Genomic DNA, 26637 nt, shown 5'->3' with positions numbered 1-26637 from the left:
GAACAAGCCTTGCAACAGCAGCGGACAGGGGAGATAAATCTGAACTTCTCCTCCTCATATTAGGGCAGAGACTTATGGTAACCCGAAAATCCTAAGGATCCCATCATCAAATCCTCTTTGGTGGCAAACATTACCTATTTAGATCTTAGAATAGGATCAGACAAATATACACTAAAAAAGAAAAAAAAAAATAGCTGTCTGACAAAGACTCAGCAAAAACAATGACCATACTATTTAGATCACCAAAACTTTAGATAATGGGATCATCCAATATGGAATATATAAAAATCATACATGGAATCTTTAAAATCATAAAAGATAAAATTGAGAAATGAACTGTTCAAATGAAACTATAAAATACTTTGCAGATGTAATAAATGTCAAATTTAAATTTTAGATATGAGAAATGTATTTGTTGGAATTTCTACTTCAGTGAGTAGATTACATAGAATATTAAACAAGATGAAGGGAGAATTAATAAACCGGTAAATATATCGAAGAAATTGTCCCAAATACAGCACAGAGTAATAAGGAAACAGATTACATATAATGGATGTTTAAAAATATGAGGAAAAGATGAAAACGTCAAGCTTTCAAAGAAGTCAGAAGGTGAAAATAAAGAGCATGGAGAAGTATAGCTGAACAGCACATTTATCAAGCTTGACACCCAGCCAATAAGAAAACACACATTTTTCTTGAACACACATAGACCCTTTGTACAAAATGCCCATGTACTAGTTCATGAAAAATTTCCAATCAGCTTTAAAGATCATAACATGTTCTCTGATGATGACTTAATTAGTTTAGAAGTCAATAGTAAAAAAGGTAAATTTTAAAAGCTTCCATAATTAGGAAATGTGATATAATTCATAATTTAGTGTATTTCCAATAAAATGTTAATAAGATGTATTGACTGATGGATTACAGATCTCGATAAGGTGAGTCTAAAATTTATATGAAGGACAAAAGCCCTAAAATACCCAAAACTTGTGAGGAAGAAAAAGTAAGGAGATTTGTCCTGTATATAGTGAGATTTCTTACAAAGCAATACTAATTAATTCAGTGGGACACTGATCGAGCTATTGACAGAGCTTCAGAAGAGGAGAGCCCAGAAAATATACGTAACACAAGTGGCTTTGCAAGATATTGCCAAAAGAAAGGATTAATTAACAAATAGTGCTTGAAATTTGGCTATCCATCAGGAAAAAAAAAACCCATAAAACTGAATCTCTATCTTATATAACACATAAAAACCAATTCCAAATGGAATAGATTTTGATGTGTAAGACAAAGCTTTGAAACATTCAGAAAAAATATACAAAAATAACACCTAGATGAAATTTGGTAGGAAAATTCTTTTAAAACAAAATGCACAGGCATATAAAACTCATCATAAAAATAAAAGATTGATACGTTTGACAGATTAAATTGATAAAGTTAGTGACATAAAATCATAGACAAAATGAAAAGATAAACCAAATTTGGGAGAAAAATATATATGTCTGAATTATATTCTCAATCTTTACACATATACAGATATTCATTTTTAACATTTTATATTGAGATAACTGATTATATGAAAGCAATGATTGTCTCAAAACACAACTATGGCTTTGTCAATATTCTTTTGAACTATGTTATTAGAGAAATGAGGTGAGATGGATGAGTACACACTGCTGTCATTCTCTAAATGAAATTTCAAAAGGTTGATTAAAGTTACACTGGCAATACTGCATTTAAAGTTCAAGAATTTTTTTTAAAATGTACTGCTCAAGATCTTTATGAGACATGCTCCCCAAAAATGAATTTAAAAAGCCTCTAAGTAACCATTGAACGAATAGTTTTTAAAACAGCATTTCAGCATGACTTGTTTTGCTAAATAAAAAACTTTTGTAATTGTTAGCAGTTTTAATTCAAAACTCATACCGCAAAACTTAATGAAGTCAGAAGAAGTAAAAACTTTTCTTCATAAACTTTACAGGATAACTTTCTATGATCTTGCAATGATAGCATAAATGCAATTCACTGCAAAGTTTTTAAACGGGTTAAAACTGTTCCTGTTATCCAATTGCTTAAATGACTTCACTGCACTCTCGTCTCCATCATGTTTCCTTCAGAGTTAACATTATACCATTTCTCTATGCCAACTAATGTTTTAAAATTTCTCATTTATTACAGCACACCAATTTGCTGCAGTCTTCCACCCTCCACAATACCACTGGTCTTGCTGTTTGAGTTACAAAGAGAAACAATGGATTTGTACTTCCTAGAGAAATAGCAAGCATTTAAGAGAACTGCTCTTTGCTCATACAGATTCCAATCCTGGCTCTACTATTCCCTAGCCACTTACCTGACTCTCCAAGAACCTGCACTCCACCCTTCCCCACAAGCTCTCCTCACTCCTCCCCTTTCTCTCCTTGGTAATATGAGGGTAGTTACAGTGCAGGCACTGTTCTTCATAGAATGAATATGAGAATGAAATGAGATAATACGTAACAATAGTTAAGCCCAATGTCTGCATATATTACGGGTTGTAGCAAGTTGCTACAATGTAATGAAAATGGTATCTAATTTAACAAAAATAGCCAGCAGTTATTGAACCCCTAATATGTGCAGACATTGGGCTTATAGAAGGATTCTTCTCCTTTCATTAAGTTTTAGGGCATGAATTTTCAATAAAAATTATTAACAGTTACAAACACATATATAAGACAGCTTGGTCCAGGATTCTGTCACAATAAAGCATGTGTACCTCTTCAGGGCATCCACTGTCCACCCAGTCCTGCCGATGACGATCAAATCCACTGGAACATCTTCAAAGAAGACCACATTGCAGTTCAGAAAAGGAAGGATAGGGTGCAGGGTGGTGGACAGAAATTAAGAGAAAAAGATTAGTAGGTAGTTCATTCTCACATTTTCAGTTTAGCAGAACATTAACTCTTCTATAGAACTTGCAACTAGAGAAGCAGTGAAACATTTAGAGGGTTGCTAAGTAATCGCTCACTCCTTAGAGTGTCACTGTTAGGATCACACATGACAACCAAATCACTGTTAAAGCAAACTGCACTGCACGGAATACCTAGATCCCTGCACAAAGGTAAGACCAATTGCTATTCTATGAAGTGGATTTTCTTTTACCTTGTACTTTTTTTCTCATCATTAAAACAAATAAATACAGACTTTTTTTGGTGCAAATATTGTATTTCATGATTGCAGGTTCATTCATTCGTTCATTTCACTCATTCATTGAAGACCCACCATCACACAAACTCTTTCTCTTTTGTGCAGTAAAATGTTAACTTGGCAGTTGTGGGGTTTTCAGACCCTGTATGTTCCAAAGACAAAACTGGCCCTTGACCTGCTCTTGAGAAGTAACCTCTGAACTCCTGGACTATCCCGCCTAGTAAGAGTGTCTACCTTGGGTCTTGTGCCATGAAGATAGTTTACGCTGACAATTTGATTTATTGTGAATATCTGACTTCATTTCCTTGGGACCCTGGGCCATGCTGTAACAGTTTGACCCTTGGGAGAGCTGAAGACTGGAAGATAAGATTAGTCACGAGGGTATTCTATCCCGATGAATGGACCTTTAATAAAAACCCTGGAGACCAAGCTTGGGTGAGCTTTCTTGACTAGCAATACTTGTTGTGTATTATCGCACATTGTCATTGGGGAAATTAAGTACTATCTGTGTAATTCCACTGGGAGAAGACAACTGGTAACTTGTACTGGTCTCTCCTAGATTCTGCCCTATGTGCATTTCACCTTTGCTGATTTTAACTCATCTCCTTTTCCTGTGGCAACCTTGAGTATAACAGCTTTTCTGAGTTCTATGAGTCTGTCTAGTGAATCATGGAACCCGAGTATCTTCTTGGGGACACCCAATTGCACTAGAAATAGGTCAGGCCTAAAAGATCTAATTTAGCAAGCATCCTGTTAATTAGACTGTGTTCACTCATACTGTCTTCCTTGACTGGAATAATTTTCTGTCTTCCCTACGTACTCTTACACAGCCCAATCATTTTCTAAGACCCAGAAATTACTATCCAGAGCACATTCTGGCAAAGCATTGCTACTACAGTCATTCCTTTCAGGAGGTTTCAGTTATCCATGGTTAACTATGGTCTGAAAATAGGTGAGTACAGTACAATAACATATTTTAAGAGGGAGAGGAAAAGATCACATTCATATAACTTTTGTTACACTCTATTGTTATAATTGTTGTATTTCATTATTAGTTGTTAATTTCCATGGTGTCTAATTTGTAAGTTAAACTTTATCATAGCTATGTATATACAGGAGAAAACATAGTATATATAGCGTTTGGTATTATCCTTGATTTCAGGTATCCACTAAAGGTCTTGGAGAAGGGGGGCTACTGTATTGCTGTGAATACATCTTACTTTATTTTTTTTCCTCCTTTATGTAAAAATCTCATGTACTTATGTCTTAATTATCAAACTTAATTGAGAATGTTTGAAAGCTAGGGTCTTATATTGATCATATTATCTACTTTATCTGATACATAATATCTTTTTCATATGAGAAATTCAAGCTACTTTTGCCAGTTCATTGAAATTAAAGATATACATTGCCTCTGAATGTTAACATATAAACACACCTGATACACTTTGGCTGCATCCCCACACAAATCTCATCTTGAATTGTAGCTCCCATAATTTCCCTGTGTTGTGGGAGGGACCCAGTGGGAGATAATCAAATCATGGGGGGGCAGTTTCCCCCATACTGTTCTCATGGTGGTGAATAAGTCTCACAAGATCTGATGGTTTTATACAGGGTTTCCCCTTTTGCTTGGCTCTCAATCTCTCTTGTCTGCGCCATGTAAGACGTGCCTTTTGCCTTCCACCATGATTGTGAGGCCTCCCCAGCCATGGGAAACTGTGAGTCCATTAAATGTCTTTCTCTTTATAAAGTACCCAGTCTAAGGTACGTCTTTATCAGCGGGGTGAAAAATGGACTAATACAATATATCTACATATAATATGTAAAAATCCATGTTAATCATGTTACTCTAAATAGATACTCATATATTTTTCAAAATAAATGGAAACTGTTCAACTTTGACCTTATATTTTCTTACAGTGCTCACAGCGTTACTTTGCAATCTTTCTTTTTTTTAATTATTTTTAACTTGCTTTGCAGTGAGTCCACATGATAGCTCTTTCTAAGAATCCTAGCCAGAGATTATGCACCACGGGATGAACAAGCATAATTTAATTCAAGTGGAATGTGAAAACAACCCTCCTGTCAACACAGAAGACTGCCTCTCTCATTCTCTCAGGGCATGGTCCATTGAAGTTAAGCTATTTTATGCCTACCATCTGTGTTGAACATGCTTAAGTGTGGAGTAAACATTAGTGTGGGATTTGGCATCCTAAATTTGAGAATCCCCAGTTGGTCAAGGCCATCTCTGGTTACCCAATGAGATTTTGACGTATGGTGTCTATTTAATTCCAGGTGAATTAGATGAGTGGTCCCTCCTATATTTTCCTTTCAAGTGTGTTTAAACATTGAAGAATGTACTGACATTCTGTTTTGGAAGATGGGGATGTATCAATTTTCTTCAGAAAAAAAAATTTTCTTGGGAGCCACCTGACCATAACCACAAGTAATTCAATGGAACAGATGGTTCCTAGAACACAGTTTGTTTTCACTTACTTTGTTTCAAATGTTTCCAAAGTCAATGGGACGTACGAACTTTTACGTTATATTTTAATAAGACAGTGTCAAATCTTAAATTTGTATATCAACTGAAATTTTACCTTGGAAAAATTAGTCCTTTAAATTAGTAAATTAATCCCAGGGAAAAGTGCAGAAATGCAGTTTGCTTGATTTATTAAATAATCCCCCAGTTATGTTGCATGAAATTAGGTTCTACTGAAAATATAAATCAATTAAGTAATTCATCATTTATTTATTGACAAAAATTTCTTATTAATTGAAATTTACTGAGGACTAGAATGGAAAGGACTGAGAATGACAAAACAAGTGAAATTTGGTTTGAAAAGCGCATTCTTTTTTGCAGCATTTAGTGCCTTAAAAATGAATAAAACTGGATCCTGGCATTTTAGCATTTTTTAGAGGCCAGTAATCTAAATAGCATCCAAAAGCAATTATAAGCACAAGAATGTGTGTGTGAGAGAGAGTTGTATAAACCACCAGGAAAAGCCACCTTTACATTATTTCTGAATTCTAAGTAAACCAAAATCACTTTTGAGAACACCTTCCTGCCCCACAGAGCTGCTGTGTGCTCTGTGTGTGTGTGTGTGTGTGTGTGTGTGTTTTAAAGCACAATGACATTAACCATATCACTATCCAGCACATTGTTTTCCAACATTTTTAATGGTGATTCACAAAGAGGCTGTCCTACAATGGAATTACCTGGGATGCCTGTCCAAATGCAAATTCATAGGTGTAACTGAATAAGATTCTCTGGTAATTGGAACCCAGCAATTTTTATTGTAAATAAACACCTTCAAGGGATTCTTCCCACAATGACCTCCTCTACAATATATTCAGGCCTCTTGCTCACTCCTGTAGCCCATGCTCTACAACCCATTCATACCCTCCTTTTGCTCTAAGCACAGCAAATTGTTTTCCCTTCCCTGAAGGTGCTATGCTGCTCTTTCATGACTCTGCCTTTGAACACACTATTACATATGGCTGGCCTACCCAACTGGCAAACCCAATCCAACTCAACCCCAATCTCCTCCAAGAAGCAGATTCAGCAACCCTTGCTCAGAGACCACCCAACACCAAGTGCAAATGTCCACTATCATAATACAATTGGTTGCTTTCAAATTTATCTTACAAAGCTTTCAGGAGAACATGATTAAAAGTGAGGCTTTGGAAACCAATTGTTTGAGTTAGTATTTTGGCTTGGGCACAAAAGGTGTGTGATCTTAAACAAGTTATTTTCCTTTTCCTTTTTTTTTGAATGATCGCACTGCATGTTGACAAATTATAATTGTATATATTTATGAGGTACAGTGTGATATTATGATATATGTATGCAATGTGAAATGATTAAATAAGTTAATTAATATAGCCATTATCTCAGATACTGATCTTTTTGTGATGAGAACATTTGAAATTTACCCTGTAAGCAATTTTGAAACATACACTACACTATATATACAATGTAGTCATTATATACAATATGTAATAGATAGGTACAGCGAAATTATACAAATATACAAAAGATACAATATGCTATACTCATTGCATTGTGCAATACATCTCAAGAAACTTATTCCTTCTGTCTAACTGAAATGTTGTACTCTAAGTTATTTTTCCTTTCTAAGCCTGTTTCCTCATCTGTAAGATGAGGTGGAGGAAGTTATGTAAGGATTAAAAGTTCAGTATTTGTCTAGTAAAGATTAAGTAAGTGTTAGCTGGTTTAATACCTAATTATACCTTTATACCTAATAATAACTTTGGTACATAGTATGCATGCACCAAATCTGACTATCATAGAAAAATGAGTAAATGAGGTTTTCACTTCATAGACAGGATTTGGAAAATGTTTAGGAATTAATTCTATGTACCATATTAATGTGAAATGTGTTTTATAATATAAAGTCCTTTATCATCATATTTGGGAATCAATATCATAGAATATTATGAGAGAACATCGAACTTGCTCTCACATATGGGCCAAATCTTTATTCAAAATGTACAGAAATTACATGGTTTTGTAAATATTTCTCACATAATTGATTTCAACAAAATGTGAACTCCTAACTACAGTAGGTTTTTAATGTTTTTATGTCCAAGTTATTCTCTTCTCACCATTGTCTGATTCCAAAACAAATTAATAGAGAGCTATAAAGTACTTCAAATTAATTATACTAATTTCCACTCAATTTCAAGGGTGTGTTGATTTCAAAGCCCCCAGGAAACATACTAAGAGAATTCCATTAAATAAGGTAGCCTAGAAAACAAACAATATTCTCCCAGCTTGTGGCATGTATCGATTCAAGAGATAAAAGTATAAATCTCATCGTATCTCTAACTTATGTCAGTTTCGTAGAAAGAATTTCAGAAATAGGAATTATTTTGCAAGGGTAATATATTCCTATGTAGAAAATAGAGTAAATGTTAAAATACATACATAAGCAACACATAAGGATTAAAAATGAAGTGCTTGTCTTACTCAGCAATTAAACATGTTTCATTCCACCAGTGAAATGAAACTTCTATGAAGAATTTAGCAAAGAAACTACATAGAATCTTAAGACTCTATTAGAAATCAGTTTCTAGGCCAGGGGCCTGCAAACTTTTTTTGTAAAGGACCAGATAGTAAATATTGTAGGATTTGCAGGCTATGTTGTTTCTGTCCCAACTAGTCACCATTGTAGCTTGAAAACAGATACAGATAAATGTGTAAACAGATTGGTTGTGACTGTGTGCCAATAAAACTTTATAAAACCAGGAAGTAGGTCATATTTTTAACTCACTTACTGTAGTTTGCTTAACTATGTTCTATATGTAAAAATAAAGCTCTGTAAAATTAAATCTTAAGATTTTTTTTAAAAATCTTTTTTTTTAAAAAATATCTTAGGATTTTTGGACAAATACTACATCAAATTATCTGGTGATTTATATGATCCTTGTAGCCTTAGGGTATTTATCAGGGTGTGTTATCTTAATGGAAAAGTCAACTGTGCATTTAGTAAATTTTCTTGCCACATTATGCAAAAGTATAAAAAATGATCCTCCGGCATCAAAGAAATGGGAAGACGCTTTAAAAAGAAGCACCAGTATTTTAAATGAGATGATAAACAGCAGTGATTATAGCGAATAGCATGTTTTATTATGACAAAATAGGTAACTGGTAGTATGGAGCTATAAGATATGGGAAAATAATTTTCTTTAGAAATACTGAAAAAGTTTAACTGAAAAATGGTCATAAAATTTAAAATGTTAATTATAATTATCCTTATTTCAAATTATAAACTAGTAAAATATATCTTATTTCTCATACAGGCATGCTTACTCCTAGTTGGCCTCAGGCATGAAGTGGACAAGACCATTTCTAAACACATTTCTCCTAAAATCAACAATCTTGAGCTGAAAATTTTCAGAATTTTCATGCCTGAACTATTTATTATGCACTACTCTGGGAAAGATAGATGAATCTATTCATAATCTATTACAGAGACAATACTGTAGGATCACTTATGAAGTTTTACATCATTAGAGTATGCAAGAAGGTGGAGTGTGTTTTCTTCTGATAAAAGATCTTGATGCTACTTGTAGCTGAAATCATAATCCAATGTCCATAAGAATAGTTGTCTGCAGAATACAAGAACTTTGCTTTAGAGATGGGTTTCAAATAGAAAACTGGGATCACATTATCTAATCTCCAGAAGGTGCAGGTTTTCCAAAGTAAGAGCTCAATCTTTCCTCTAGTTTTCTAGAATCTAGAGTGGCCCTAATATGTATGTATTTATAAAGCATAACAACATCAGGGACTTTTATTCTTCCAATTCTGTCATCTCTCTTACACACACACACAATCAGATTGGGCCAGGCACGGTGACTCATGCCTGTAATCCCAGCACTTTGGGAAGCCAAGGCAGGAGGATCTCTTGAGCCCAGGAGTTCAAGATCAGCCTGAGTAGCTGGGCAAAACTCTGTCTCTAAAAACAAATAGAAAAATTAGCTGGGCATGGTGGCGCCTGCCTGTAGTCTCAGTTACTTGGGAGGCTGAAGTGGAAAGATTGCTTGAGTGCAGAAGGTTGAGTGTAGGAGGCTGAGGCTGCAGCAAGCTGTTATCACGCCACTGCAACCCAGCCTGGCCAACAGAGTGAGACTCTATAACAAAAAAAAAAGAAAGAAATTCATATCTTATTTCGCTCTCCTCCAAATAATAGGCAAAAAAGGTATTTTCATTACTTTTTAGTTGTTATCCTATCTTTCATTGATAAAATTTCCAACAAGGAAAATGATTTCTGCAATTGGCTTTGCATGCTGCAGTTCTTCCTGTGAATGTCACCTCTTTATATCTAGCCTGTTTTCAGTTTAGGAGTGTGTAGGACAGGAAAGAGTTGACACTGGGTGAAGCTACAATATTGAGTCTTATTTAGAAATAGGTGAATTTTCTCAGAAATCGTTCTGATTAAAAGCCACTGATGACGTTGGCAAAATGTCCTTGGTTGTGCATGTGCAGGGCTTTACAGGGATGACGAACATATAAAAAGGTAGATGGAAATACAAGTTGAAATTGTGATGCATTAAAACAAAGCCAATTATACAATGGGACAATCCACTAAGCCCAGTTTAGGAAACAGCAACTCTAGGTAGATTATTAGATGCTTTGGTATTTATTTTATGTCTAAATTTTAAAAATTTCTTAAAACTCTTAGAATGGGAAAGAAAATGAAGTATTCATTCATTTGAAAATAGTTAAAAGTTACAGTGTTTGACTCTAAAGACTTGACTGATTTGCTTACAATACTATTCTCACAGTAAAATCCAATTTCTATCTTTGCTACCTGTGAAACTTTCTAAGTGATGCTAGTACATATTGAAATATGCTGGCTAAGGGGGTTTTAAATGGTGCAAGTTTGGCTGTATATTGACTCACACAGTCCTTCTTTACAGAGCATTGTAGCTTCAATAATTTCACAAGTTTAAGCCCCAGTTGGTTATTGCGCTGGTTACATTTTTAAAAACCAGCAGGTGCGGAAATGGTGAAATCTGAATTCCTCGGTGACTTTCAGTGTGGTTTCACTTGCATCAGGTGGATGGAAATGCATTGGCAACATAAAGTACGACATTTCTGAAATCTTCAATTAAAATTTCTCCAATATAGAGTCTTTGAACCTCTTTAGAAAAAATCATACTAGCAAGTATATTTAACATTGTGTTTGGGTATTTACCTGTATATCTGTGTGTACGTATTGAAGCTAAATATTTGTCACAATGTTTCATTTTTTTGTTCCTTTTTTCTAAAGATCAACATAAAGCACAGATATATTTTCTAAGTCATTATAATTCATTTAAAAAATGCTGGTTGTAACCCATTATAATTCATTTAAAAAATGCTGAACTGCAGTGCTCAGTTTGAAAAATATTGTCCAATAAATAATTTGAACTCTACATAATATGTATATGTTAAATAGCATTGGCTGGTTTTAAAAATAACCATTTTGAAGAAAATTCACAAAAAATTCAAAAACACACTAAAGTAGGTGTATTCTAATGCTAAGATGGTGTTAGTTTTATGTTCAACCTCAACTTTATTTAATGTATATTTACTTGTACCAATGAATTAATCAATTAATTAGAATCACAACATGTAATAGCTTGCTTTTCCAAGTAGATAGTCTAGGCATTTTTCCATGTCCATAAATATCCTTTGAGAGGAAACATTTTAATTGACATATGACAATTTTACACATTTAATGGGGTATGTAGTTATGTTTTAATACATATAATGTATAGGGATCAGATTGGGTTAATTAGAATATCCATCATCTCAAACATTTGTCATTTCTTTGTGTTAGGAACATTCAATATTCTCATTCTAACTATTTGAAAATGTATATTATTGCTAACTATATTATAATATAGAGTTATTGTTAAATAGTTATATTGTTATTGTATGTTATTATATATGTTATACCGTTATATGGTTCTATATCATATAATAGATATAGATAACATTTTAATAGAACACTAGAACTTACTCCTTCTATCTAGCTATAATATATGTTATATTTAACAAATATTTAACAAATCTCTCCCTTTCTCCCTCTTTCACCTACTCTTCCCAGCCTCGAATATTCACTGTTCTGCATTTTATTTCCATGAAATCACCTTTTATTTTTGTAAAGCTTCTGCATATGAATGAGAATGTGAGGCATTAAACTTTCTGTTCTGGACTTGAAATCAGTGAAACACTTAACATAATGTCCTCCAGTTCCATCCATGTTACCTTAAATGACAGAATTTCCTTCTTTATAAGGCTGAACAGTATTCTATTGTGTATATATCCTACATTTTCTTTATCCACTGATCTGTTGTTGAACAGCTAGGTTAATTCCATATCTTGGCTATAGTGAATAGTGCTGCAATAAACATGGGTGTGGAGTTGTCTCTTTAATATACTGATTTCCCTTCCTTTGCATCAATGTCTACTAGTGGGATTGCTAGATCATCTGGTAGTTCTATTGTTTTTTGAGGAACCTCCATACTGTTCTCCATAGTGGTTGTACCAGTTTGCATGCCCACCAACAGTGTAAAAAAGTTCCCTTTTCTCCATGTCCTCGTCAGCAGCATTTGTTACTTTTTATCTTTTTGATGATAGCTAGCCTAATTGGGGTGAGATGATACCTCATTGTGGTTTTGATTTGCATTTCCTTGATGATTAATTATGTTGAGTATTTTTTAAATTATATTTGTTGGCCATTCGTATATCATCTTTTGAGAAGTATCAGTTCAGGTCATTTACCTAATTTTTAATTAGGTTGTTGGTTTTTTGCTATTTGGATGTTTGAGTTCCTTGTATCTAGATATTAATCTTCTGTCGGATGAATAGTTCATCAATATCATCTATTTTGTAGGTTTTTTTCACTTTGCTGTTTACCCTGCTGTGGAGAAGCTTTTTCATTTGTTGCAATGTCATTTGTTTATCTTTGTTTTTGTTGTTAAGAGGTAATTTTTAATGACAGCATACACCCCATTACATGGTTTTATGGAGATTTATTCAACCTATATATGAGATTACATGTGTCATTTGAAACCTTATAAAATACACAACCTCACCTTTTTTTGATTTATATTAAAATGATATTTCATGTTTCAGTTAACATTTCTTATATTACTGGTGAGGTTAAGTGTTCATTGACTCTTCATATTCCTTCATTTTTAAATTGTACAATCACTTACTTTCCGCATTTCTTTTGATTGGGCTGTTCTTTCTGTTAAAGCAAAGATTTCTATACACTAAGAGCATTAAATCTCTGTCAAATATACCATGTGTCTCTAATTTTCCCTTTAATTCAATTTTTTTTTTGTTTTTGGCCATACAGCAGTTTGCATATTTACATAGTGAAGTTTTCCAACCTTTTGTTTTAAAATTTCTTTTATTGCTTTTTTGCTCAGAAAAGCCTCTCCTACTTTAGCATTAAAGAAACAACTGCCAGATTCTCTCCTAGCTACCCCATTATTTCATTTCTTAGTTTATTTCTCTAAACTCTTTTAAATTTATTTTGGAATAGGGTGAGAAGTAAGAACCAAATTTAAAAATACATATATTTTTTCCCAGATAGATGACTAACATTCTCAGAATCCTCTGTTGAATAATACCTAGTTTAAATCCTCCATCCTTGTCCTCATTTTTATTTTTTCCTTAAGTAGTCATACACATTTAATTCTTCTCTGCAAATTTTATAATCACATTCTAATGTTCCAAAGAATAGTGCTATTGTGAATTTGATAGAATAGATGTGGAAATAGTTGACATATTACTAAATGCAACTTTACATCCATTAAATGTTTATTCAGGTGTTAGTCAAGTGCCTCATTATTCATTCTTCTCCTTATATAATTTCCATATATTACTAATTTTGTTAGTAACTATTTTTGCTAATGTTAAGAAGTTTAAATTGTTGCATTTTTTAAATAGTCATTTCTGACGTAGAACACTATTGACTGCTGTGTAGCAACTGATTCTTTTATTTACAAATAATAACTTTTCTTTCTCCTTTCCAATAGTCCTATTTCTTACTTATGTTTCTTTTTTCTGTAACTAGAATTACAGAATTATGCTATAATAATGGTGATCTCATCCTTGCCTTCTTTGTTACTTTAATGTTTCTTGGGCTTCAGCATTTAGTATATTTTTATGTTGTAAAATAGTATTTATTATTGCATGTAGTAAGTATCCTCTATCTCAGTTTGCTAATGTTAACTTAAAAAAATGGTTAAATTTTATCAAGTATTTTTTCCATCTGTCAAGATGACCAAGTGATCTTCAGTACCAGTGCTACTAACTGCATTAATAGATTTCTTTAAATTAAACCACATTTGTATTCACAAAATAGATTTATTATCTGACTATGTTTTAGTTATTTTAACTATTGACTGGATTTTTAACTATTGAGGTTTTAAAATTCTATACAGAATAAATAATACAGAACATCCATGAATAACCTACAGCTAACCTCATACATCATAGTGAAAGACTGACTATTTTCCCTTTGTGTTAGAAATATGACAAAATGGCCAGTAACCACTTCTAATCAACATTGTACTGTATCAGTGTGAAGAAGCAAGTTAAAAACCCAAGAAAGTGAAGCCTTGGGAGAATAAATCATTAATCACTTTCTGCCTTGTGTCTTCTTCATGTGAATGCAAAGTAAAATGATAAATCAACTTATAGCTGGATTATATGACAAAAACAAGGCAACCACATCAGGTTATAGCAGAATTGTTGAAATGTTGAGACTCCTAATAATCCTTATTAGAGATATAATTTTTTTATGATGTTGGAAAGTTGAAAAGCTAATAATTTCATTAATACAAAGTCAGCTATAACCCAAAGGATATCTTAGAGTTAAATGCTCAGAGTCAGGTAAATTTTTGTAGTAAGGTGGAAATTGTAGATAACTAAGAGTTAAAAGTTGCAGACATTTCCCTTTTTGAGATTAGTACCCCATAAATATATACACTTACCATGCATCCACAAAAATTAAAACTTAAAAAATTTAAAATAAATTAAACATAAAACATTGGGATTAGCATATATGAAATTTGTATCTATAGTCATAGAAGAGTCGGTCAATATTGAGCTCTAGAAATGATGGGCTTTAGGATTTCCAGAGGATGGTATTTGCTAGGGGTTTAGATGGGAGTGAAACGCAAAGAACAATTAATAAACACATTGTCACTGACACCTTGCATTGCCTTTCTACAAACTACTTTCCAAATCATTTCCCTCTGATTTATAACATACGTTAGCTGCTTGCCTTCTGTTTTACTGCATTCCCTTTTACCCTCCCATCCTACTCACACCCTCAGAGATAGTCAACCCAAGACGCCTTCCCTGGGAAATGTTCTCTGATCAAGGAGGATTCTTCTCTTAACTGGAACTCCAATCAAGGTTAGAGCACCCAGCTTCGGGACAGAAAATTTATTATCTAACAGAAGTTTAATAATTAGAAATACGAATACAAAACTTCTGTTTATCAAGAACTAGTAATATTTAAAATCCAGCTAGTTTTTCCAATATTATTAGGAAAATATTTCTTCATTGATTGTTCTTAACTATGACTTGGGCCACTAACCAGAGTATGGCTGAAAACATGTTTTAACAATTTGGCTTTTTATTTATGAAAGATCCTCAACCTCTTTAGAAACACCATAGAATCCCAGCTACTCAGGAGGCTGAGTGGGGAGAATCGCTGGAACCCAGGAGGCGGAGGTTGCAGTAAGCCAAGATCATGCCACTGCACTCGAGCTTGGGCAACAGAGCAAGACTCCATTTCAAGAAAAAAATAAAAATAAAGGCTGGGTGCAGTGACTCACGTCTCTAATCCCAGCACTTTGCGAGGCCAAGGTGGGTGGATCACGAGGTCAAGAGATCAAGACCATCCTGGCCAACATGGTGAAACCCCATTTCTACTAAAAATACAAAAATTATCTGGGCATGGTGGCACGCGCCTGTAGTCCCAGCTACTCAGGAGGCTGAGGCAGGAGAATCACTTGAACCCGGGAGGCAGAGGTTGCAGTGAGAGCCAAGATCACGCCACTACACTCCAGCCTGGTGACAGACCAAGACTGTCAAAAACAAAAACAAAAACAAAAACACAAAACAAAACAAACAACAACAACAAAAAAACATAGATCTTCAAAGATAAATAATAATCTGAAGCTGAGGTATGGTTTTTGAAGGAAGACTATGATTGTCATTAGGTAAATGGTTTTGTTTCTTCTGATTACGTATACATGAATGAAATGTTGCATATTTTTTACTTTAGAAAAAGATGATTATATTTATTGTTATTTTATTTCTAAGAGTAAAATTAGTTATTTTCATAGCTTTTGGCACCTATGATTAAAAGTGACTATTCCATTAAACAACATTGCTATGTTTCCACTTAACTAAAAGCACAACTTCTGAGTCTTGTTCTAGGCAGAAAATTAGCACATCCTGAAGAATTTGGGAGCACATTGCATCAAATTAGAAAAAAAATCCAACCTTGCCACACCTGACTTGCTTTTCAAGTGCAGGCACTAAGAACAATGGAGCCTCCAGCCGTGAATTAACAATTAACAAGTCGATTAGTAATTTCCACCATTTTTACTTCCAGAAAAAAAAATGCCACATTTAATACGGCTATAATGGGAAGAAGAGAGGGAAAAAGTGCAAGTTACTAACAGTTTGAACATGAAATAATTGACATGAAACGTGTTCAACAATTGTCTGTTACATAAGTCTCACCTCAACTTGACACTGTTTCTTAAAATTTTTCCCATTTAACAACTGCAAAACACGAGGCTGTATTATTTAGTGGAAGGAACATGAACTTCAGAATTGCATGCCTAAAACTGGGGCTGATATCTCTCTCTGCCATCTGTTGGAGATTACTGGGTGGTATCTACAGCTATTATTTGATATTCGTTTTCAGTAAGATAGATTCTGAAATCTACCTTTGCTGGGTTTGAGTGTGTATTAAATGAGACAATGTAGACAAGGCACTCTTTTGGTGTTTCACATAGAGGGTGCTCAACAAATGTCAGTTATTTTATTCTATACCCTCCATGGCACCTAGCACAGGTCGAGAAGTGCTTATGAGAAGTGCTTATTGAAAAAATAAGATATTATCATTTGACGTATACAGAAAATCTACACGAAATCCTCCAAGTCAGGACTTCAGCCTCTTTAGCCACAGAAATCAGTTATAAAACAGCAAGGGAAAATCTTCTCTTTTTGATAGATGAATTCTATCAAAATCTAAAAGGTCCTTTCCAGCATCCAACTTTGCTATCTTGGTAGGACGGAAGTGAGAGTTGAGTTTTCCAGGAAAGAAGAAGAAGATCTCTCCCCGTGGCTGTGAGCTGCTGAAGCAAATACCCCATAACAAATAAAACTAGTGGAAGTGTCACGATTCCGTTTTGGACACCCTTTCTTAAGAAATCCTGGCTTCATACCAAATGTTATACTTGAATAGCACCTTTACATGCATACAAGGAGACAAGAAAGGCTGTAACTTTTATTTTGTTGGTGCCTCAGAAAAAGGAATGGAACATCTTGGGGGCTGAGGTGTGCTGTGCCTCTGTGAAGTGCTATCCCGGCACCAATACATTTTTTTCAATGCTGTTCATTTTAATGGCTTCTGGTGTTTTAGGGTTGTCTACCTTCCTCAGGAACATCAACCATGAATGAATCAACTCACCTCTGTTCTGCCAAGATAGCAAAGTTGGACTGTGGAGCAGAACTAGAAATTGTTTTAGATGAGCCAATTGCCTCATCAAAGAAATATCTTTTTTCCAAATTTATTAGTTAACTACAAATAAGCTCCAGAATTTAATTTGGAGTGTTGGGAATTACAGAGAGATGGATAAAGACAGTATTTCTCGTTTCTCAGAGAACTAGCACAAACTTTATTCTGTTTTTGAACCATACATATTTAGAAAAGAACTATAAATGAATAGAGAGGCCCATTATCATTGCCCCCATCTCTTAAAGAAGGCAACCAATACACTGCCCCAGAGAAATAAATGGCTTTGATTTGCACTCCCTCCACCAGCTCATTGCTTAGAGACAAAGTATTTCTAATCACAGTTGATTTGGGTCCTTGGAAATGATCTGCAGAAAGAATGGCTGGGTGGATTAGGAAGGTTAGCATTTTTTTAACCAGGAAAACATGCATGAATCACTGATCTTCGAGCTCTGTCCAGAGTCCAAGTTTCAGTTTTGCAGAGTCTCTCAGGGGCTGCGGTAGCCCTTTCAGTGGAGGAGAGATAGACTTGGCTGTGAAGCCCAGACCACAGACTGCACCCAAGGTGATCTCATCTTATCTGTTTTATATTTGGAGTTTTATTTTTCAAAAATGTTTCTCCTGCTTAAGGAAAATAACAATTTGAGAACCATTTTATGAAATCATTTGTTTGATTCACCCCATTAATTCATCCAGGCTTGTTATGATTATCTTTTATAATGTTATAAAATCTCTCAGATAAGCACTGTGTGCTCACTTAAAATATGATAATGTAATATTGATAGGTGACTACAAAAAGAGAAGCACCTTTTTCCATAGAAGATGCAATGCAAGGGAGTATAATGCCAGATAACGGTAATTGAGCAAAGCTCACAAAAATCAGCAGAACATTGTCTCTTAAAAGATATTTCTTTAATGAAATTGACTTCTACATCTTTCAAAAGATATCATATTTGTGAGATAACATTTCTAAGCACCAGATTGTTAGAATATCTTTTAATAAATATGTGGTAATCCACATTAATTTCTAGTAATCATTCAAATTTGAATAATAGCCATTGTTCAATTTCATTAATTTATTTTGATCAAAAAAATTATGTTTTTCCCTTCATATTTAGAGTTCATGGTAAATTCAACTTTGTCATCTGCACCCTTAAGATTGATTATTCCCAGTCGAAGTAAATTGATTTCAGTAGAAATCAAGGCTTATAGAGTTTGCTACAAGGTTACCAAGATAATACCCTTAATATTTTTAAAACTTCATGCTTGAGAATTTTAACTACACACACACACACACACACACATACACACACACACACACACAGCTGAGTTCAATTTGCTTCTCAAAGTCTAAGTTAATAACAATGATTAACATATATCTATTTTAGTAGTGCCTTTAATATAAATAAAGCTTTGTTTTCTTTTAAAATTCTTGTTATATCCTCTTTATTATAAATTTGTGAGCTTGCCTGGGTCAGTTTCTAAAATTGCACCAGGCTCAGGTCCTTAAGTAGATTGCCAACAAAGAATTAGTAAATTAATTCCACTTTAAAGCATGGTTCTGATCATAAAACAGTGTTCTTCCATATTTCTTTGGTTTTTCTACATCAGATTTGTCAGGCATATAAAATATCAAATTACTAAATGCTAATTCCATTAGAGTGTTATGCAGCTCCTGTGTACCAATGTTCTATATCTTATTATAAAGACAGCACCATAAAAAAACCACCGAATTTTAAGAATTTGGGTGTGAAGCAATTTTCTGCTTCATAAAATACACTTAATGTCATCTCATGTTAACAGAAGCAGTCTTAGACTTGTAGTTTTTTCTTAAAATTTGCTTTTAATGAAAGTGACTTAGAATATCAGAGCACACCCCTTTTATCCAGACAGAAAAACATTTATAGCAAAAGCTATGTAAGCATATGTAAAATGCATATATAGTGTTGAATTTTCATGTTCTCTCTCCTTCCATTTATAACACCCATCAACACAACACCTTCAAAATCGTCTCCATTATTCATTTGCAAACATTATTGTATCAGTCTGACTTGGTCCTTCACTGGCTGTCTGCTGTTTCCTTTAAGTAATACTCTTATTAAAAGTGTTTATATAGCACGCTATCACTGTTTACACCATTAAACCCCTTAAAACCAGATAGTCAATATTTTTTTCAAACTAGATTATTGTGATTACATGTTTGACTTTTTTCCCATTAACCAATACATTTGTTATGTATCCTCCATTTATCTGGCAAACTTGTCCTGTAATAGGCCAGATACAGTGAATATTCTGGGCTTACAGGCCATATGGTGTGTATCACAAGAATTCCATTATGGAGAATAATTGCACTAACATAGAAATTCTAGCTCTGTCTTAGGTTCTGAACGTACCAAACGAAGTAAAAACTTAGACAAGAGCAGGGATGACTGGAGGATGTCCAGGAGTATCAGAATAGTGCTAAGGAGGGGGCCATATAATTTATGGGACAAACCATTATATGTTTGTAAGAGAAGGAAGCACTCACTGACTAAATGGGACATTGGGACAATAAACCTAAGGCATGTGGCGAAGAGGGGATTAATCTGATTCTCATGATTCACAGACAACATTGGTCTCTTTATAGATGCTGCGTTCAATTTCAGACAGTCTTTTTAGTCAAGTTTTCTTGTATACTTATCTCCTATTATAAATGCATTCTTGTCTACTTTTTTATTTTAGATAATTTAGGTTTATATTTGCATACTAAAATCCTAAATGTCTGAAGTATTTTCAGCCCATTTTTTCTAAAATGTAATATCAAAGATTATTCTCTCTTTTCATAGGTCATGTGTCTGGCTCTATGTGGGTGCTGTAGATATATAAATATGTGCTCCACTTTCTGAACTATGAGTAGAAAATGTTGCAGTAAAAGTGATATAGAAATAATTTTCCCACGCAAAATAACAAATTCTTCAAACGCCATTTTTGCTACCTGCCATTTTAATTAATTATTCAGAAATTATTTTTTTATAATTCTCTGTGTGCTGTTTTTATTACTTTGTCCAGTCTGTGGTTTTAATATTTTTATGAGGATCCTACCTCGTCAATTATGTACTTTGCAATAACCTCCATTATTTTCAAAGGCAATTTTACACGTATCTTTTATAACAAGCCATTGGAATAATTTTTGAATGGAGGTTAGTATAAATAAGCTAGTAAAACCTTTCGAGTAGGCCAGGAAGGGCTTCTTCCCCTTTCCCGATGGACACAACTACCTAGGATTGATTAGCCGGTCTACGCACATACTTGGTAAGGCTACATGCAGCAAAAATTTCAAACTTAGCATTTGCTTTTTCATCTCTTCTCCAATCCATGCTGTCTACAAAAAATTTATTTTAAGTTCTGCCTCCAGCAATTCCTAGTTTGATAACCTTGGGTAAGCTTTACCACCTTCCTAATTCTCATTTACTTAATTTATAAAACAAGGATCCTAACTCTTAACTCTTATCCAGTTGTAAGGTTTGAATTAGATCAAAGAATTAATAGACTTTAGTGACAGTAAAGCCTTTCATGGAATGTGTGGCACATACTAAATACAAAATAAAAGGTAGCTATTATAAACATTTTAAGCATCTCTAGGTATAAGTCAGGCCTACCCTTAAAACAACCCTCCTGTCCTTTATTACAAAGCCCCTGTGATTTAAAATCAGCAAAAGCAGCAGGAAATCTGGGCAGTGATAAAAGAAACCTATGTGTTAGTGGGGTGCAGGGAAAGGATAGAATAATTCTGATGAGGGCATGGGTCAATACAGAGGTCTTCTCTGGTGGTCAGAAGACATTATTTTAGAAATATAAAATCTGTGTATTTTTAAGAAAACCTATCATTAGAAATTGTTGCAGCCAAGGTTGTGATTCATGGAGAGAATAAGAGTAGTACTTCCTTGACTGTGAAGTGTCATTGAAGAAAAAATTCAAGAACTGAGGGTAAAAGTAAAAGTGGCTTTCTAGGAAAGAGAAAAAAATTAGTCTCATTAATCCAGAATATGCCAATTGCTATCCATAATATCCCAGAAAAGGAAAATTTGAATGTTGACCTTTGTTCAACCGATAAATCTTATTTTTATGCTAAATTACCTTTATCTGTGTTTTGTTTAATAATGTATACTAACTTGATCACATTGGCTTAGAATAATATAGAATGATCTATCTGGATTTCCTGTACTTTTCCATGAAAGACAGAATTCCTGGCACATAATTTCCTTCAAAACTCTTTGCAGGTTTTCTTAATGGATAAGACTGCATCTCTGGCTCAGAACTGGACAGAAAATAAACTCTTTGGATTTAGAAAACACAATCAAAATCTTAATTAGGATGTTCCTATTAAGAAATATAAAATAGTCATATTTTCATTTTTCTGGGGGATAGCTTTTAATGGAAGTGAAACATCAAAAACGATCCTGATAACACTTTAATAATTTTCTTATGTAAATATTAAAAGAGCTGGCTTGAGTATTAATGTGTATTTTAAATGTCTTTCTATAGTTTAACATTAGATTCTCCACAAAACAAATAACTAAACTATAAACTACTTTCAAAAAATGTTTTCATTTACCCTCATATCAGCCTTTATGGTAGAAAACTGTTAATGTAATGTTCCTTTTACATTCAATACTAAATTTTTAACAGATGCCAATTGTGAGCTTTGCCTTTTGTTTCTAAATTTTCATTTCCTTGTCCTCTAAGGCTCATATGTTTTTCCCATACCAATTTAGCACCTACTGGTTTTAAAGTGAACAAATCCAATTTCATTTTTGGACAATTAACTTTTATTTATTTCCAGGGGAACTCATTTTATTAATCCAAGCAAGCTAAAGGAATGAAATATATAATTTTCACTAAAATGCTCCATTTTTAGATAGTCCATATATGTTTGTTAGATGGAATTTGTTGAAGTCTAGCCTTTCTACACTACAACGATATAAAGTGCAGCCACCACAGTTGGTTAACACATGAACAAAACTTTAAAATCATTTGGATCATCTTGAAAAAGCAATTGTAAACATATGCGATGCTAAATAATTCTGCAGACTTTATCTCCAGTTTGCCAAATGGTGCTCAGATGGGAAGCAAACACTGCATTTGCTGATGGGAATCAAAGACAACTTAAAAGAATGTCTTGATTTTTCAGGTGGGACTTAGTTATTAGGAGGCTTGGCTTAAGCACCTATTGCTTTAGAGTTTGGGAAAAAAGAAAACTGGTTTCTATTCTTTATCCACGTCCCTCATTAAAGACTGGTAGATGACTCAGTGGCCAAAAGAAGACAGAGACCAAAATGCAAAATAGATTATTAATAGGTAGACAGATAATATAGGTAGCTATAAATATACAGAGTTCAATACTATTCATATTTTGAAAAAAGACAAGAAGTACATGCATTTTATATTCAACATATAGTAAGTCAAGTATTATCTTTCCAGAGGAAAGTTATACAGCATATCGATTCAGCATTGATAATTTTCTGCTTCTGAAAAGTTTTGAATTTTTCTGAGTGCCCAAATTGTCCTAATAAACTTATATATATATCCTAATAAACTTATATATTTTATATATATATAGCCTTCCTTTCCTTTAAAAAGTGCGTTCCTTTGTTTATCGATGGTTTTATTATAGATAATATGTGTGTGTGGTAAAAGTTCAAATCTTTCAAAGATCTGATTATGATGAAATGGTAGTATGAATTTTTCTTTATGCTAGTTTCCAATTCATGACAGTTTCTCCAAAGGGAAACCCTGTTATTAGTATCTTATGTATTTTTTCAAAAGTATTCTTCACATCAAAATATATATTTCAAAATGCCTTTATGTTATGGATAAAATAACACCATACCTCACTGTATTGTTATAATTAATCCATACAAAAGTAATTAGTACACTTTTGTTAAACTTAGGTTTGGAAGGCTTAAAAGGAGGTAAAAATAAACTTTTACTTTGCATTCTTAAAAGACAATCTTGTTTATACTATATTTCAGGACAAGCTATTTAATAGAAAAGCTAAGATTCTTTATTAAAATTTGCAAAAAATAACTGATTATAAAGGGTCTTGAACTAAAATAAATTCAAAGTTCAATTTATCTCTTATAGCATTGTAAGCTAAAAACAACCATCTTAGTTGTATGGTATTTTTAGAACCTCCTTAAATTTCTTTAAAACACTGATTACCACTTGGATAGCAATAATTTAATATAAACTCAGAACTAAAGAAAGTTCCAATCTTTGTAACTAGTTCACAACATTCTGAAATCTTCTGATTTACTTATTATATATACTACACTTATTCAAAAGCTTGTTGCTTTCTTTTGTTAGGCTCAATTTCAATAGCTCTTAACATGTTTTGATAATAATATATCTACAAATTTTTTTCTATAATATTTCTCATTTCCAAATTAAGAATGAATAAGTGCTTCCATACAACTTAGGCAAAATCATTACAGCTTCCAGGCCACTTAGCTCAGACATACAAGATCAGCCCTAGTCCTAGACTACCTCAGCATTCCCCAAAAAGGCTTATTTAAAAATCGAATCCCTGGGACCCACTTTGGACCTATTGAAAATGAATCTTTAGTGAGTTATAGAGCAATCTGCATCTTGACAAAATCCTGTGACAATTCTTAACTCTATTAATATTAATATCATGCTGTGAAATAAGCCAGGCAGAGAAAGATGAGTACTGCATGTTCTCATACACGTGGAAGCTAAAAATGTTGATCTCATAGGAGTAGAGACTAGAATAATGGCTACCAGAGTAAGAAAGGTTGGGGAAAGGGGGAGATACTGAAAAGTTTGTTAATGAATACAAAGTACAGCCAGATAGAAGGAATAAGTTCTAGTGTTCTATTTTTTGGCAATTAACTTTTAACTATTTTAGTGTATATTTAATAACATATATTTAGTATATATTCAATAACATTCACATTTATTTACACTCATATGAATTGTGGGGCAACCAGTCGAATATCCTTTTGTTTTCAATGGACAAACAGCATCTGTTATGTACTTCTCTACTAAATATATGTTTGAGTATTGAATATAAGAAGAACCTTAGATTAACAGTTCTCTACTGAAAAGGCTGATATGATGGTAAATGAGAACATTTTTCAAAGTAGTTCACAGTTTAGTTATTTGTTTTGTGGGGAATGTAATGTTAAAATATAGAAAGACATTTAAAATACATGCTCATACGCAACCCAGCTCTTTCAATATTTATGTAAGAAAATTATGAAAATGTCATCAGGATCATTTCTGATTTTTCCACTTTTGTTAAAAGCTATCCCCCAGAAAAGTGAAAAGATGACTATTTTATATTTCTTCATAGGAATATCCTACTTAAGATTTTGATGATGTTTTCTAAATGCTAAAGCATTTATTTTCTATCCATTTCTGAGTCAGAGATGCAGCCTCACCCATTAAGAAGGCCTGCAAAGAGTTTCAAAGTAAATGATGTGCTAGGAATTGCAGTTATGTTAATAAGCATAATTAGCAATTTATTGTATATTTTCAAATAGCTGGAAAAGCAGATTTTATAGGTTCCTAACACCAAGACATAATAAATGTTTAAGGTGATTGATATGTTAATTATATTGATTTGATCATTACACATTGTATACCTGTATTAAAATATCACACTGTATCCCATAAATGTGTATAATTATTATGTGTCAATTAAAGATAATAAAAGCAAAACGATCTACAAAAAAGAAACTTTGAGAACTACTGAAATTGGGTCCATTCAGCTTTAAGGAATATCAGAATCTGATACATCCAGATGACAGATGTATTTTCCATTCCAGGATCTGGAGTAAGCAGTCAAGGTGAGATTGTTTATTGCTGGCTGTGCCACTAGGTATCCAACCAGACATTTCCACGTAATTCACCTAAGGTCATAAAACATGGCTTCCTTTCCAGTAGTATTCTTGGGATTTTTTTGAATCTTTTGAATAACTCAGGAATGCTTCCTAAATTCTTGAATGCTCCTGACCCTAAGGTACCTGGCAGCTGAGTACCTCCTGACACAGATAGCCCAAAAACACTTACTATAGAATACACCATTTGACCCTGCAATCCCATTACTGGGTATATACCCAAAGGAATATAACTCCTTCTATAATAAAGATACATGCACACATATATTCATTGCAGCACTATTCACAATAGCAAAGACATGAAACCAACCTAAATGCCCATCAATGATAGACTAGATAAAGAAAATGTGGCACATATACACGAAGGAATACTATGCAGCCATAAAAAAGAAACAAGATCATGTGCTTTGCAGGAGCATGGATGAAGCTGGAGGCTATTATCCTTAGCAAAGTAACTGAGGACCTGAAAACCAAATACTGCATGTTTTCATTAATAAATGGGAGCTAAATACGAGAACACGTGAACACAAAGAGGGGAACAACACACACTGGGGCCTACCAGAGGGCAGAGGGTAGGAGGATGGAGAGGATCATTAAAAATAACTATTGGTTAGTAGGCTTAGTACCTGGATGACAAAATAATCTGTATATCAAACCCCCATGACATGAGTTTACCTATATAACAAGCCTGCATGTGTACTTCTTAACCTAAAATAAAAGTTAAAGAGAAAAAGAATACACTATAGAGAAAGAATCTCATCTAGTCCAGACCTACTCTAGTGTGGTCATCAGTTTCAGACTTATGAGCAATTTATGCACTGCTGCTAACTGCAAACAATTAAAGTTTAATTTTTCTTTGATGCCTTCCATTAGAAATGACAGCAATTCTCTCTCCTTCTGTCTATGATGACCAGGTAGTGTGACAATAAAGTATTCCAATTAATATTTTTCAATTAAATAAATTTGTTGAATCTGATATTTCAGCAAGGACTTTTTTTAGCAAGACAAAAATGGATTTTGTCCAAATTATAAATAGATTAATATTTTTAATTTTAAACCTGGCATTCAACTTATATGGTGAAAATTATAACATTTTAACTATCAGAATATTACTAATCAGTAATTCTGATATGCAAAAAGAAGTGGCATCAACTTACAAGGAAGTCAGCATATTGGAACCTGGATCAACAAAAGTTTGTAAAACTCTTAATGCTTGGTGAGTTCTAAATGTCTATCTGAAATTAGGTGCTTTGGCAAGCAAA

At 33.5% G+C, this 26637-nt stretch overlaps 1 protein-coding gene across 2 annotated transcripts in view; it reads right to left on the bottom strand.

Moving 5' to 3' along the window:
- The window catches only part of PLXDC2 (plexin domain containing 2), a 468173-nt gene that overhangs the window by 71898 nt on the left and 369638 nt on the right, over positions 1-26637 (bottom strand). For both annotated transcript variants that reach the window (XM_001094803.5, XM_028826043.2), the window contains one exon: positions 2753-2813. In XM_001094803.5, coding sequence (XP_001094803.1) covers positions 2753-2813 — 61 coding nt within the window. The remainder of the gene's footprint in view (positions 1-2752; positions 2814-26637) is intronic.

The sequence above is a fragment of the Macaca mulatta genome, chromosome 9 (genome assembly GCF_049350105.2).
Source record: "Macaca mulatta isolate MMU2019108-1 chromosome 9, T2T-MMU8v2.0, whole genome shotgun sequence".
Lineage (NCBI taxonomy): Eukaryota > Metazoa > Chordata > Mammalia > Primates > Cercopithecidae > Macaca > Macaca mulatta.
Note: the sequence above shows the minus strand (reverse complement) of the source record. Positions and strands in the feature narration are given on the sequence as shown.